Source organism: Canis lupus, chromosome 15, assembly GCF_003254725.2.
Source record: "Canis lupus dingo isolate Sandy chromosome 15, ASM325472v2, whole genome shotgun sequence".
NCBI lineage: Eukaryota > Metazoa > Chordata > Mammalia > Carnivora > Canidae > Canis > Canis lupus.
Window position 1 is genome coordinate 23505718 of NC_064257.1, and position 15004 is coordinate 23520721.

General features: G+C 36.5%; 2 protein-coding genes and 1 long non-coding RNA gene across 3 annotated transcripts in view; 2 read left to right on the plus strand and 1 right to left on the minus strand.

Moving 5' to 3' along the window:
- ACSS3 (acyl-CoA synthetase short chain family member 3) overlaps positions 1–4169 on the plus strand; it is a 142500-nt gene extending 138331 nt beyond the window's left edge. Inside the window, exons 14-16 of the mRNA XM_025438990.3 lie at positions 627–726; positions 811–986; positions 1978–4169. Coding sequence (XP_025294775.1) covers positions 627–726; positions 811–986; positions 1978–2046 — 345 coding nt within the window. The 3' untranslated portion in view covers positions 2047–4169. The remainder of the gene's footprint in view (positions 1–626; positions 727–810; positions 987–1977) is intronic.
- A 753-nt stretch (positions 4170–4922) lies between these two features.
- PPFIA2 (PTPRF interacting protein alpha 2) overlaps positions 4923–15004 on the minus strand; it is a 473118-nt gene continuing 463036 nt past the window's right edge. The window contains 5 exon segments of the mRNA XM_025438989.3: positions 4923–6313; positions 8359–8450; positions 9670–9829; positions 13161–13229; positions 14252–14427. Of these exon segments, the coding sequence (XP_025294774.3) occupies positions 8392–8450; positions 9670–9829; positions 13161–13229; positions 14252–14427 (464 nt within the window). The 3' untranslated portion in view covers positions 4923–6313; positions 8359–8391.
- Positions 6476–11112, plus strand: LOC125752601 (uncharacterized). Its single transcript, XR_007402537.1, has 2 exons — positions 6476–8574; positions 9651–11112. It is a non-coding gene; the product is annotated as an uncharacterized LOC125752601 (long non-coding RNA).

A 15004-nucleotide genomic window follows, 5' to 3' on the forward strand; every position in this document is an offset into this window, starting at 1 on the left:
CCTCCACAGGGGTGATTATCTGATGTCAGGGCTTCATGCCATGCCCAGCTTTTACTTTCAAGTCAGAAAATCCTCTCTGGATGGGTGGTCACTCAATAAAACAAATGCTCTGCTCATGGCTCAGTAGCAGATACAGAAATAAAATCACTGTTTAGTCATGGGGCTGCCTTGGATTTCTCTGGAAAGTGCACTTATGGTAGCCAGCACTAAAGCCACATCACCATGAGGTCATCTGTTTTCGGATGCAATTTGTTCCCATGTGGTACCCACTGCCTAGTTGCCCTGACTTCGTTAATGAGCAAGTGAGATGAAGAAACAATTCCCTTACATTCCAGGTAAACAAGGCAATTTGTCTTAATTACTGCTAGCCTCTAGTGAGTGACTACCAAGGGGGACCTAACCATTCATTCACCCCAGTTGTAATGATCAGAATTGTGAATCAGTAGTAATTTCCACGCAGGCAGCTATAGGTTTTGAGTTCTCGGACATGTACTTTTTTCCCAATTGAAATACATACCTACATGTGTGTGTGTGTGTGTGTATGAATATATATATGTTTGCATGTCTATACACAATATATGTACACACACACATCTTTTCTAAATGAATGCTTTTCCTTATTACAGTCAGTCCTTTCCCATGGCACTGTGGCCGACTGTGCTGTTGTTGGCAAGGAAGATCCTCTGAAAGGTCACGTCCCCTTAGCACTCTGCGTGTTGAGAAAAGGTAAGAAGTCTTTGTCCTCCCTGGTGTTTGACCCTGAATGATTCACTAAAGTTAATTGGCTTATCATCTGAACTCTCTCCCTAGATATAAATACAACAGAGGAACAAGTTTTGGAAGAAATTGTAAAACATGTTCGACAGAGCATTGGCCCTGTGGCTGCTTTTCGAAATGCAGTGTTTGTCAAACAGTTACCCAAGACGAGGTCCGGCAAAATTCCCAGGTCGGCCCTGTCCGCCCTTGTCAATGGCAAGCCATATAAGGTGAATTGTCAAGAATGTTCGGACACGTTTCTCCCCACTTCTTTGGCAGTAATGTATATTTTTTAATGTTAAGGAAACTACATAGCTGCTCTCTAGGAATGCGGGTTGTGGAAACACAGATTAATTAAAAGCATATGCTTTATGCTTTGAGATGATAGTAGCCAGTGTGTGGAAATTCTTTCACTATTAGTAAGTATATCGGTTAAATTTAAACAACTTGTGGAAACGCAGTCTTACTGAATTAAAGACACAACTTCCTTCATTGTAGTCATTTATGTCTATTACTGAATGAGAAAGCAAACAATTGAGGCTGGGCTTATATACGCTTAACAGTTCTAATTGATGCATTTGCTAATTATTCCTCCTGTTTTGAGTGAAAATTATTATGGAAAACATTAGGCTGATTCAAGTATATATATTCTTTTAATTTCTGTGGGCTTTAGACATGCATAGATATGCATGTTTTTAATCCTCAAGATCTAATAGAAGGTGATGCAGCAGTAAATAGTAGTTGAATGAACAAATGCAAAAAATATATTTCTATAAAGGCACATAGAAAGGCTTATTAGAGGGATTCTAGAGAAAATACCACTTAGGACCTATAGTTCTGCTAACAGAACAGTTTATTACTCTGGAAGACTACATATACATTTTATTTTTTTAAAGATTTATTTATTTGACAGTGAGAGCACAAGCAGGGGGAGGGGCAGAGGGAAAGGGAGAAGCAGGCTTCCCATGGAGCGGGAAGCCCAACACCAGTTCATCCCCAGTCCTGGGATCATGACCTGAGCCCAAGGCAGACGCTCAACTGACTGAGCTACCCAGGTGCCCCTATATATACATTTTAAAATATTAAATTTGGAGTTCCTTTCTTTTTTTAACATTTCCATATGCATTTTATCAGATGATGGGGAATGCGGTAATTGCTGATTATTGAGAGATGGAAGGGGTTCAAAGAAGAGCATTCATCTGACTCCTATTTTCTTTCCAGATAACACCTACAATTGAAGACCCCAGCATTTTTCGGCACATAGAAGAAGTGCTGAAGCAATCATCATGACTTTTTCCTATTTTGAGTCAAATTGAGTCACTTTTCTAATCGGAGTCAAATTTTTGGATTTTTCATAAATAAATATTTAAATAGAAATTCCTTGCAAACTGAAATATGAATTGTAAAGCTTGGTTTAAAAAAAGTACTTGAAGACTAGTGAAAGACCTAGGCCTTCTGTTTGAGTAGACCCAATTAGCATCTTTTTCAGTTGCCTATAACATGGGTTGCATAGCACTTGATTTAAGAAAAGATTAACTAATGTATGATTTTTAAAAAACTTACCCCATTTGAATATTTTAATTGAAATAGACACGTTAATATAGAAATACTTCCTGAAATGAAGAATCTGTAACTTTGACCCAAAACCTAAAACTCAAGTTGAAACTAGAAAGTAATTGTAATTTTTCTTATAGAAATTCTGAATATTTGCTAATATTCTTGAGATGTCCCCATGCATGGATATTTTAAGTGAAATAGACAAAATGGGACGTTTTAGGTCATCATCTAGACAGATGATTTTCTAGATAGGACGATAAGTCTAGTCCTACATTTCCTGGGGGAAGGTTATATACCAGAGTACAGCTGTGACTTCAGGTCATTTTTACTTAGTCAGGGGAAATCACATGCCTGACAGATCCTAGAGGTCATTTAATCCAATCTCTTTGTAATGGAGATGAGAGCTGTTTGGAGTTCCTCCTCCTGTCTCAGGGTCTTAGTTGACTGTATACTTAATGATTGCAGCTTCCTATAAAAACAAGGATGTGACACAGAAATGTGGTAAACTAACAAGGAAGGTTCTTAAAGAAGAAATATAAAGGTTTTTACATTATGCTAAAGACCAGGAGTTTTTAAGAGACCCCGATTTTTATGTGAAATCTCTAATTTTTAAATAATAACTCGCTAGAAAACAAGCGACATCCAAACACATCTCTTCATTTAAACTTATATAAAAGTATTGAGAACTTAAGAAAAATGATTGAAAATTAGTCTTTGTTAATAAGCTTATGGTAATGTGCCAATTAGCCAGAGTAGATAGATATAGATAGATATATGATTTACTTTGGATTCTACATGATAGCAGTTATCAAGGAATACATTTAAAGTAAAAAAAGCATACCATGCCCATTGAGTCTTTGATGGTGCTCAAAGTATTTCTCAATCTTTCAGTTCATCAGGACCATTATTTTTAAGAGCAGCTGTCCTATCATAATAGTCTAGGCTTATGAAATATATATGAGAAATAACACATAAGAGCTTAATTACTTGTTTGCTTCATATAAATGACTTACAACCTATATAAGACATCCTGAAAATGATAGGGTTTTTTGTTTTGTTTTTTTGGACCGTAGGCTATATAAATAAATGGCTTCTCAAAGGCAAGTCCCATTCGCTTAAATTGGCCTCTTGATTGTTACACTAGAAAAAACATATTCAGCTGTTCTCTTTAATTATTTTAGTATCTGGAATTAAACCAACTAAATAGACATTCAACTTGTAATTTGAAGCTGTCGGGTTCCTTATAGTGTCTCTTCTATCGGGTATATTGGGTACATTTTGCCCATCATCACAGCTGTAAACTTAACTTTTAATGTTAAAACATTAAAAATTACCTTATTTTTTCATATAAGATTCAGTTAATTTGAAATGGCAAATTCTTCAGTTGAATGAATTATCATTGTTCATTTGCAAGGTATAAACAAAGGCAGATCTGAGAATTGTGTGTAGGGTACATCTGTGGACCTCTTGCACATTTTTCCTGGCAATCAATTCTGAAGGGAATGTTAGCAATCAGGCTTGAGTTATTTTCCAGTTGAATGAGATTGGAAAACAGTGCATGAGCCTGGGGAGGAAGTACTGTTCTTGCATTTGGTTGAAGAAATTTATCTCCTTTGAAGAATCAGAACTACTGTTACTTTCACTAAAAGTGGGGCAAGAAAGATACAGTTCAATTGTAGATTGCCTAAAATTTGGGAGGAAAAAGAAAAGCAATTTTCTATTTCATACTTACAGAAAGTGCCTTCACAAGATGGTACCTAAAATATTCTGGAATAAATGTGTCTTTAAATATAATATAATGTCACTAAAAATGCAATCATATTTAAATGTGCTGAAATAAAGTCCTCGTGACCGTCTTTTGATATCTTCAAAGAATTTTTTTATTGTAAGATATTGGAAAGATTTAAAGACTTTCTTTTAAAACCTATGGAAAAGTTGTTTTCCAATTGAGTTATTTTGCTCAAGATAATACATTGAATATATGCAAATTAGACCCACTTTACATTTAAGGAGCATTTTTATTTACATAAAATTGTATTTGAGAAGTCTCTCATCATTACAAATGTGAAAATTTATAAAGTCGATAGATGGTCAGAAGGAAAAATATTGAGATTTTGTGCTTAACTCATTAAATGGACTTTAGATGCTGGAAGAAATTATCGTTGAAGAGTATTTTATGCTTTTTTGAGGGAACTGGTTGATCTTTTTACTTCGATACAGGAGAGTCTATTATAAATTATTTCATATTTCTTACCAGATGATCTCTAAAGAGGAGAAACTGATTATGCAATTAAGTCAGGTATTGAGAGTAGATACAAATCTAGTTTGTTGTTATAGTATCATAGTTTCTATATTACATTTCATTTCCTTAAGTCAAGATCCCCATGACCAGACGAGCTTAGAAAGCTCTTTCCCATTGTTTCTGCTCAGGCAACATTTCTAGAACATTTAAAATCACCTCCATAAGCAAGTTTAGTGCTCCCTCTTGTGGCAGACTCACTTTTGATGCTAAATACTAGACTGAGAGTCACTAAAAGGACAATTTGCATTATGGTCTAAGTGAGTTGTTAAACATTATGTGACTAGAAAACAAAGATTAAACAGAGAACTGGAAGTATTTTTTTTATTGACAATGGAGAGGGTTTCTGTTACCATTACCTTTTGACTGAATCTGTTAAACAAAAATAGACATCAAAACAAATGTAATGTACGTGCAAACATAGCAAATTAAATACAAAAAGGAAATTACTAATGACAGGTCTTGCGCTTCATAAGATCAAGCAGCAGAAAATCAGCAGTTAGATAAATGGTATTATTAAATAGGTTTTACTTTGAAATCTCCCATATAAACAAAGAATAAACAACAGTAACACCACCAAATAAAGCCACAGGGAAGAGATTACTCTTCTATACTTTTATACACTATATATGTTAATCATTCTGTCTTTCATTTATTTCCTCTGATAAGACTGACTTCAGGGAAGTCGCAGCAAGGCCATCTTGGCTAGAAGCTTATAACATTAGACATGAGTCTGGCTAATGCCCTGTTACATTGACAAAAGGGAAAGGTTTCTGAGTTTTGTTGGTTTTTTTGTTGTTGTTGTCGTTGTTGTTTTTTCAATGGAAATGAGCCTCAGACTCTGCAGTGGTTGACATGCACTGAACAGTGCTGGCTGGCGGTTCAAGGTATCTGATGAACATGTGGTTCTTAGTAAAGAAGTTTTTTCTTTTTTCTTTTTTTCTTGATCCACAGGTAACAAGAGAAGATAATGTTTATTCCTTAGAAATTTTTTTTTAAATAATTGCTTTTGACTCTTGTAAACAGTTTAGCTCTGTTTTGTATTGAAAAGGAGATCGAGCCATCACAGTGCTATTTCTAAAGATATAGGACATCCCTGATTGCCTTTAAAGGACTATTTTTGGCTCCAGTTCCAGGTTAAATCATTCTTTTTTACATGATCAGAGGCAGGTTTTCAGCTTTAGGTATTGACAGACTTGAAGGAGAAACATATCGATTTGACTGTTACAATTCAAAAACTGTAAAAATGGTGGAATGGTAAAATACAAACAGTACTTGGAATTGTCAAATGTTTGCACTCGAGACTCCATGAACCATATATTTTATTTTTTTAAAAATCATATTTATATCCATTTACATAAGACTTACACATTTAAAAAGAAATACATACACAGTAATACATAAATGCCTAGTATATTACAATAAAACATGAAAAAACAAGTGGCTCCATTTCATAAAAGCATCTGTTGTACAGAATTTATGATGTGGATGATGTTTATTATTCAAATGACTTAAGCACTGTCTTACAATTGTAGTAAACTAATCAAACTTAATATCTGACTCCCCCCAAACCACATTTTCAGCTTAATAAACCATTACTTGTGGTTGTTTCCTTAGAATTCAGTTTTCACAAAGGTTTTTCGCTGTTCGTCTTCTGAGATGGTAGTGCACTTTAGGTAGAGTAGACGGAAAAGACGACATCTAAAATATTGAATGCACATCATTAGTCTCCCAGCAGCTCCCCGACTGGAAGACCCCCCTGTGCCACTGCTGGCACCAGCTCCTCCATGCAGCCTGCCTATGTCTGCCCTGAGTCAGTGAACACAACGTCGGCTGGGAACTGACCCAGAGCTCTAGGTAATTACCATTTGCTCCTCTCCAATTTTGTGCAGGCCAACTTAATGAATAACGAGATCTGCTCAAGTTTGTGGAAAGCATGGCAGTGAAGAGAAACAAAGGTCTTCCCAGAAAATGTGAGCAGTCCTCTTGAAAATTTTCGAGTGTGCTCATCAGTAAGTTCGGTTGAGTTGACCCCTTTCAGTGGAAGAGAGTCTTATTCTAGTTCACAGAGCCAGAGCCAGAGTTTTAGAGCTCTTGAAAAGACACCTCTGTTTAATGGTGATGAAAACATAATGCCAAGAAAGAACATACTCTACAGGATTTGGATCAGTTTTGTGGCATCACTGATTCCTTCCTGCCATAACATACTTAGGAGAAGCTCACAATTTCTTTTCCTGACACAAGTGAATCAATAAATAATATGTTCTGAGTTATTTTAATAACAAAAGTGCTAGTAGAAATTGGTTGTCCGAGATTAGGTTACTGTCCATAAAGACCTTCGTCCCACTTAATGGTAAAAACTGGGAAATGTGACCCAGAATGCCATGCACAAAATACAGACTGCAAATAGTTACAGAGCAATTCTAGCCATCAGTCAAGAACTAAGCAGCAAGCACTACTCAACATATTAAATAGTCATTTGTAAATTAGTGAAGTATTCAGTTCCTGGGGAAATTATCATGTTATGTGTAGAAGCTATTACAAACAGTATTTTGGAAAGCCTCTTATTTAGCCAAATCATTATATCCTTTAGATCATGCCTAATTAGATGCCAAATTGTATACCGTAATTAAATTTTTAATGTTAGGTTTTACATTCTGAAATTAAATCTCTTATCAGAAAGCTTTTTGTTTTATCAGCAGCTTCAAAGAGTGACCCAAATAAGGCAGCGTACCAGCTCCCACTTGAGGCCCCGAAGACCAGCAATAAATTGCACGGAGCTTTTAGTTCAAGGCAATGAATAAACAGCACAAGATGAGCTGTTCCTCTGCCTACAACTGTTTCCTCTCCCCATCCCTGTGCACACACTGGACTCTAAATATTATTTTTCCAAAATATTAACTCATCCTAAGTGGTAAATATTGTGCTAAAACTGAGTTGTAGGTTAAAAAAAAAGTTTCATGAGCATTTGACATGAATAACCTAAGGAAACCACAGTCTTACTATGACTGGTTTTCAGTAAAACTCCATTTTTTATATGGGCTTGGAAGTAGATTCCATCAGCTAGTATTTCTCTTAATACAAATGCCTAATATCTTATGATTATGTATCAAGTTTTTAGTCCTATTCGCCATTCTTATAATTTCATTTTGTTCCTATGCTGTAAGCCCCAGATACTTAACACTCATACCTGTTTTCAACAAATATAATAAATCACAGTGATGTGAGACGACATACCGAAAGTTCAAAATTTTCAGTTATACTTTTGTTTTTAATAATAAACCACCTCTAACTCCTCTTCCTGTCTCTGCTACTCTCTGACTCTGGGTACCTACTAGAATCACCCTCAGCTTACTTCAGCTTCCCCTATAGAAAATACTCACTTAAAAGTGTGTTATTCTGAGAGTGCCAAACCGTCCTCAGTAAAATGCTATGTGCGTCAATATTAAATGCTACTCAAAAGTAGGGGACAGCGGCCTGGGCTGCAGCCTGCTGAGGTGTAATAAGACAGTGGCAGGCCTGTCACAGAGGGACATTAATTCAGAGCAGACAGATGGTGATGGGAAAGACTAGATCAAGAGCTACAATATTAAGACTTGTCTTCTAGAAGCCCTCTAGCCATCCAAAGGGGTTATCTCCCTTCTGGACTGCTAGGCCATCCCAAAGCGTTTCGTGTATATTTACTACTCTATGTAGGTTCCGTTTTGGGGTGGTTTGTTCTTTGTCCGCCAAGGAAAGCTACTCACAGCAAGTCAGTGCTGCCTCCTTTGAGTGGCTTGTCAACATGAGTATGTGCGAACAGTGGAGTTGTCTAACCTCTGCAGTCTTGATGAAGCAACTGCAAACGGAGAAAAGTGCTTTAGAGGAACTTGGATGACTGAGTACAAACATCTCAGATGAGAAAGATCATCCCCTGCGTAAAGGGATCCTGAGCGTATCAGTAGACCTCCTTTCTCTCAGACGTAAGCCACTCATATCCCTTCCCTCTAGACCAAGTTACTAATGAAAATTTATTCCAGGGTGATTCGGCTGTACTTTCGAGTTGTTGTGTATCCCTCCTTAGATGAAGCCTGTAACAAAAGCAGCTCCCCATGGTGCTTCTGTTTTTGAAGCAAAGAGTGCTCCTAGAGAACTCAGTCTGGTGGATTTTTTTTCTTCCCTCCAAGTATTGAAGAGCTTCTTCACTTATTTTAATCACATTAAATTCCTCATGAATTTTGGTAACATGTTTCGTAATATTAACAGGTTAGAAGACATGTAGGTCAGAGATCACGGTTTATATTGGCACTAATCTTACGGGCCATGATAGCTATAACCTTGCAAAGAAATAATGATTCTAGGCAATTGTCTTAATAAAGAGAGGGGGACTATAATTTTTTTTTTAATCCCTACCAAATAGAAATGACTTTGGGACTACTTTTTCAAAGTGGTCTCTCCTTCAGAATCGCTGTCTCCTTTTGTGACGTATGTAATACAAGTCTAATGTCCACAGAAGGAAATAATACTAATTGGGAAATTACTGGTGGCTTTGTGTTTGTTTAATTCTCTTCTCATAGTTGTGCTTGTTTATTTAAGGCCTTCTGCCTCAGAGGTGAAAATATCTGATGAGTCTGGATTTCTAAGACAAAATATAAAATTCATAATATTCAGACACGTAGGCTGACCAGGGAGTTAATTTCCATTTACGAAGGACCGTTAGTCCAAATCCAACCTCTAACAAAACACATTGTTGACTTTGAGAATAGAAGAGTAAAGAAACACAAATCATGCAGATGAGTATTGTTCTTCCTAGATGTGGACATTAGCCAAAATTGTCCTTTTTAGGATTTTATAAGTTATTTTGAAAAATGTGAACGAGGTGCCATGGGTTCATGCATTAGCAGTTTCTAAGAGTCTGGGTTTTGATGAAAGCAAAGTAAACTTCAAAGCAGAGCAAACCAACTTAAGAAAAGAATTCCAGAAAGCTATGCAAGGTCAGAAAATGATACTAGCATTTGCTAAACAGTTTTTAAAAAATTTTTTTTTACTTTATGAGCAGAAATGCAAAACTACTGTACCATCCGTTGTCATTTTCCTCGACTGCCCAGATGTCGTGGTTAACCTGAATCCAGCCGGTAATGTTTCTGAGGACCCAGGCATCATGCTGATTCCGTGTACTTCACGGGGAGGAAACTGTCTTCTCCACGTTGACCCCCGCCTGAAATTCTTGTCATCACTCTGCCAAGACAGAAATATAATTTGAAAAAAATATATATAATTTGATGTGATAACAACAGGTACTTAAAACTGTTTGCTTAGAAACATGTACTGTTGATTATTTATATTCTTTCTGTAAAGCATACATATGGAATATATTATGCTTTATTTTGAGAGTTCTACTGACGCCAAAACGATAACACAGGGGATCTGCAACGGATATGTCTTCATAAAAATGTTACTGTGACTTCGAACGTTTGCTATCAACAGAGGTAAAGAGTTTTGAAAACTTAAAGTAAAACCCCCAAAATTTCTCTGACAAGAATATTAGCTATTCTTTGTTACCCTTCAAGCCAACTGATTTCACTGTATGGGATGAAGTGTTGAGCAAACTGCATTTGACTCACAAACTTGAGCAACTATTTCCTGAATTTTATTTTTATGTAAACGAGAGAAAGGGAAAAGCTATATTTTATATAGCCTGGATCATATGAGATAGCATAGCCTATAGTCTGTGGAAGAAACTCTGAATTTGTTATTCGTTAGATTTCAGCTGATACTGAACTAACTTGTAATTCATTGAAAAACGTGTGCAGCCCAGGAAACCATCCTGTTAAGAATATGCGTGCTCCTCAGATGCCACTAAACGTATAACATAATTCTCGTTGCTCTTTTACAAATGTAATGCCGGTTGCTGATTTTGTTATATCATGATGTGCTCTCCGCCCTGTGTGCACACAAAGTATCTGCTCAGATGCAGTGATCTTCCTCTAAATTCATAAGGAGTGATATGTAATCTAGTATTTAACTAGTATTGTTCTGTATTAAACAAATCATTATTTGTGCTGATTTCTAAGGAAAATATTAATCATTCTGCATAGAACTTATCTTCTTATATGATTAAGTCTCTCACTTAGGGACCAGCTGTCTATCCCCTAAAGTTACAGCCCAGTAGGTGGGACTGACGCTACTAGCTCAGGACTTCACGTTGAGATCGATATTTAGCTCAAAGTATCATTGCTAGAAATGAGTAAAACTGTAAGGGATTCTTCACCATAGTCTGCTAATTTCATTGACATTTCAGAGTCATTTTGGAAAAATAAAATTATTTGTGAAATGATTTATACATATATCCATTGTTCTACGCGAATCGTTATTATCCAAATCTACATTTTGTTTAGATTACAGTTTTTTACAGTTTTTACAGTTTAAGAGACATCTGCTATTCCTTTTCTCAGCTGCCAGGTTCTACATGGTCCTAGGCCTCCAAATGTTTATAAATAAAGAAAAGAAGCAGAATTTCACAGTTGTGCCCTCTCTGATTTCTTGAATTTTGAAAGAGCTGCTGCAGAAAGATAAATATTGTTCAGTTTTACAAAACATTACATTACATTATAGGGATATACAACTCTTATAATGGATGGGTTAAGGACTCAAAAATATGCAACTTGAGGATTTAAATAATGATTCCTGCTGCTATTTTAACATAGCGTTACTGCAGAAAGCTAATGGGACCTACAAGCGACAACATCAGAGAAAGTTTCCATGACCTGAGGTTAAAAGATACCCACTTAATTGTCGTTAAAGGCTATAGAAGCACATGAGCACTTCTCAAATTCTTTTAGTGGAATCTGAATGTAATCAGCCCCAGAAACAAGTATACTCTGGTTCGGGTAAGTTGTTTAGTTATTTTTGCTCACACTCAAAAAATAAAAATAAAAATGCACACAAAAAAAAATCCCCAAAACAAACAACTAGGACAAAAGAGTCTATAGAGTTTTCTTGTTTGTTTGTTTTTATTTATTTATTCATGAGAGGCACAGAGAGGCAGAGACACAGGCAGAGGGAGAAGCAGGCTCCCTGCAGGGAGCCTAATGTGGGACTCGATCCCAGGACCCCATGATCACTCCCTGAGCCGAAGGCAGGTGCTCAACCACTGAGCCACCCAGGCATCCTGAGACTAGAGTTTCAGAGTTAAAAGCCATGCTTTTAACAATAAGAAAAAGATGCAGCATATTTTAAAGGCAGATAGTCACATTCCATTTAGACCTTTCTGCTTATTACTTTCAGAAAGCAACACCACCTCGTATAGGCTTGTGTCTCTGCCTGGCTCCTTGGGGTCAATCCATATTTTAAAATATAGCAATAGGACAGATCTTTAATAGCTCTTATTAAAATTCCTTTTGCAACTTTTAAGCAAGGAGAATAACTCTATTCAGAAGTATGTAGGGTTTATGTAGACTGTCTTTTTGATTCGACAATTAAGAATAAGGACTAAAAAATATTATCAAACTATTTATAAAATTAAAATCACTTAAATATTAACTGGGTTTTAAAAATATTAATCACTAGATCCTGATTGGACAGGAGTAAGAATTTATAGGAAGTTAAGTGAGGTCAAGACTATAAAGCTAGCCTGTCTATAACCTCCTCTGCAAAGGAAAGCTTGGGTTTTATAAATCCAAAAGCATCTCCCCAACTCATTTGTATGTGGAATAATTGCCCATTTTAGGATTTGCTGGGTTCATTCACAAAATTATTTTAATCAGCTTTTCTTTAGCTAAGAAACACCTGGATTTTGCAACACAGAATTGTGCATCTCTGCATTTTCCCCTTCATACACAGGTTTGCTTTCTACTTCTTCTAGAAAGACCCTGTAACAAACTCAGAAGGACTATGAAAGCCCACAGTGTCTACCAATGCACAGAGTTTGCCAATGTCCCTTGTGTTTCCTTCCTCTCAGGAGGCTACTTACCTGCTTATTATTTTCCAAATAATTTAAACATGCATATATTATGTTCGGGATTCTTACATTCCACATAGCTTTCAGATCCTATCACTCAGCGTGTTTTTCCTATGTTCTTAAGGAAGACTCAGTAATGCTATCTGAGATCAGGAAAAGCTTCTCATTTACTGAAAGCAAGTTTTCTCTTCATTTTAATATCCTAAAATTTCCTGCGAAGACCTACTGATATTTAAGAAATAAGCACATTCCTTAATAAAAAGCTGAATTTATCAGGATGACTGTTATCTCTGCTTTTTTTATTTGTTTGTTTTAAATGTCACTCAACATCATTTTGCAGTCACAGCTCATAAAAGAGCCTGTTTGTTTTTTTTTTTTTTTCTGAATTACTTCTTAGTGTTTCTAACTGCTGACATGATAATACTTATGAATTCATAAAGGTGCTTCTCAAATCAAATGAGTAATACAATTCAATATGTAAGAACAATACTGGGGAAAATTCTAGATTCCCTCCAGCACCAAGCATCTGATGAACTTTGAGCACTATCCCTTGAGAGCCTTAGACTTGGACTGTCTTAGATCCTTTGCCAATGACACAGAAGGACTTACTTCGTCCAGCCGCCGCTCAGTTCCCAGAGCCAGGAGGTTGTTGTACTCCCTTTCAAGAATCTGCCTTGCCTGTTGATGTCAAAGTACAGTTACCGTCACTGAAGTCACATCTTATTTTCAAAATCACAGAGATTATATTCATCTGAGTCAACATTACCCATCCTGTTTCATTTATGGGGGCTTAAAATTTTAGACCTCATGTCTTTAAGTCATTGTAACTTTTAGATTTAAATACAAGGCAGGGCAATGTTCTGTATTTAGTCTCTGGACAGCGGAGAGAGAGCCTCTCAGAGATGTCTGAGGTCAAGGGCCAGGGACCTAACTGAAAATATTCATCCAACTGAATATTTCATATAAGCTTAGCAATATATAAAAACAAAATAAAAAGTCCAGGCTGCCAATTTTTTTATCATGTTTATGTTTGATATTTATCACGTTTCTGTGTGATATTTATCATGTCTATTCTCAAACCTGGCCAGTGATCATTATTTAGGGGAAACTTTTTTTTAAATAAATTTATTTTTTATTGGTGTTCAATTTGCCAACATATAGAATAACACCCAGTGCTCATCAATTTGGGGGAAACTTTAGATAATTGGGATTCCTACACCGTATCTATCACTGGATATCTGATTTCTTAGGCCTGTGATGAAGCTCACAGGCTTTATTTTACATTTTTTAAAGAACTCTGGAGATTTCAAATAATTACCCAGGTTGGGGAATCAGTGGCACAGTCACTGCTAAGTGTCTGTCTAATTCAGACATATGAATAGGAATGACCGCCTCTCAGAGAGGCAGAGACTGAAAGCCATCTGCCAGGGATATTGTTTTGGGAAATCTGGCATTCAGGTGGAAGGTTGGACTACATAACCCCTAAATCCCTTTTTCTGCTTAATTTTATGATTTTGTTTTGGCTAGAAATCCAGTAAGCTTGAAATTAAAGCCCCACTGACCTATTTCAAAGGCTGAGCTGAGCTAACTCTCATTAGGCATCATGAATACGCAGCCAACTTTTACTTTTTTTCCCTAAAAGTTTAGTTTATTGTCATATAAACTAGGACACAGCACAATTACGGCATAAAGGGGCTTGCCTGGGTGTTCTGTGTTGGAATCTGTAGTAATAAAGCTAAGCTGCTGTAGTCAAAGTTCTCATCCAGGGCGATAAGTGAGCCATGCACACCACTTTCAAGAATATTATTTGCATATTCTCGAAGTCCAATTGCTTGTATCCAGCGAATAACTCGATCATTGCTCCACACCAACACATCTAGGGAAAGAGGTGCATCATTTTAGGCTGCAGTATTTTGCATCACAAACAAACCTGCTGGCTTCAGTGAGGCACAAGTGTCTGGCCAAGTAGCATTTATGCCTATCTTTTTATTCAGTCCCTGATGCTCCCGGCCCCCTTGGGTTGCATGTCTTCACCATTCTTGTAACTAACCTATGCTACTTTTGGCCTAGAAAAAAAAAAGTTGTCCTTTGAAGAATGTTTGTTATCGCTGAAGAGCACTTCTATCACACAGAACGCAGTGTCTCAAAGTGCTTCCTGTTTTCATTTTAGAGCTCTAGGGGTCTGTCTGAAATTCAGTGGTTTTATCACCAGATGGGGGACATTTCTTATTTGTGTCTTGATACATAGCTCTTCAGTAAAGAGAGCAAGATGAGAGGTTAACATGGTTCTTCATCATTGCTTTTTAACCACTACTTAAATATTGAATATAGAAGAGATATTTTTTTTTTTACCTGAAGCATAAATCAAAGAACAGTAAGCTAGAAGAGGGATTCCATAGTTTGCTACTTACCCCACTACCTTGAAATTCATTATTTTTCAATCACATACTCAT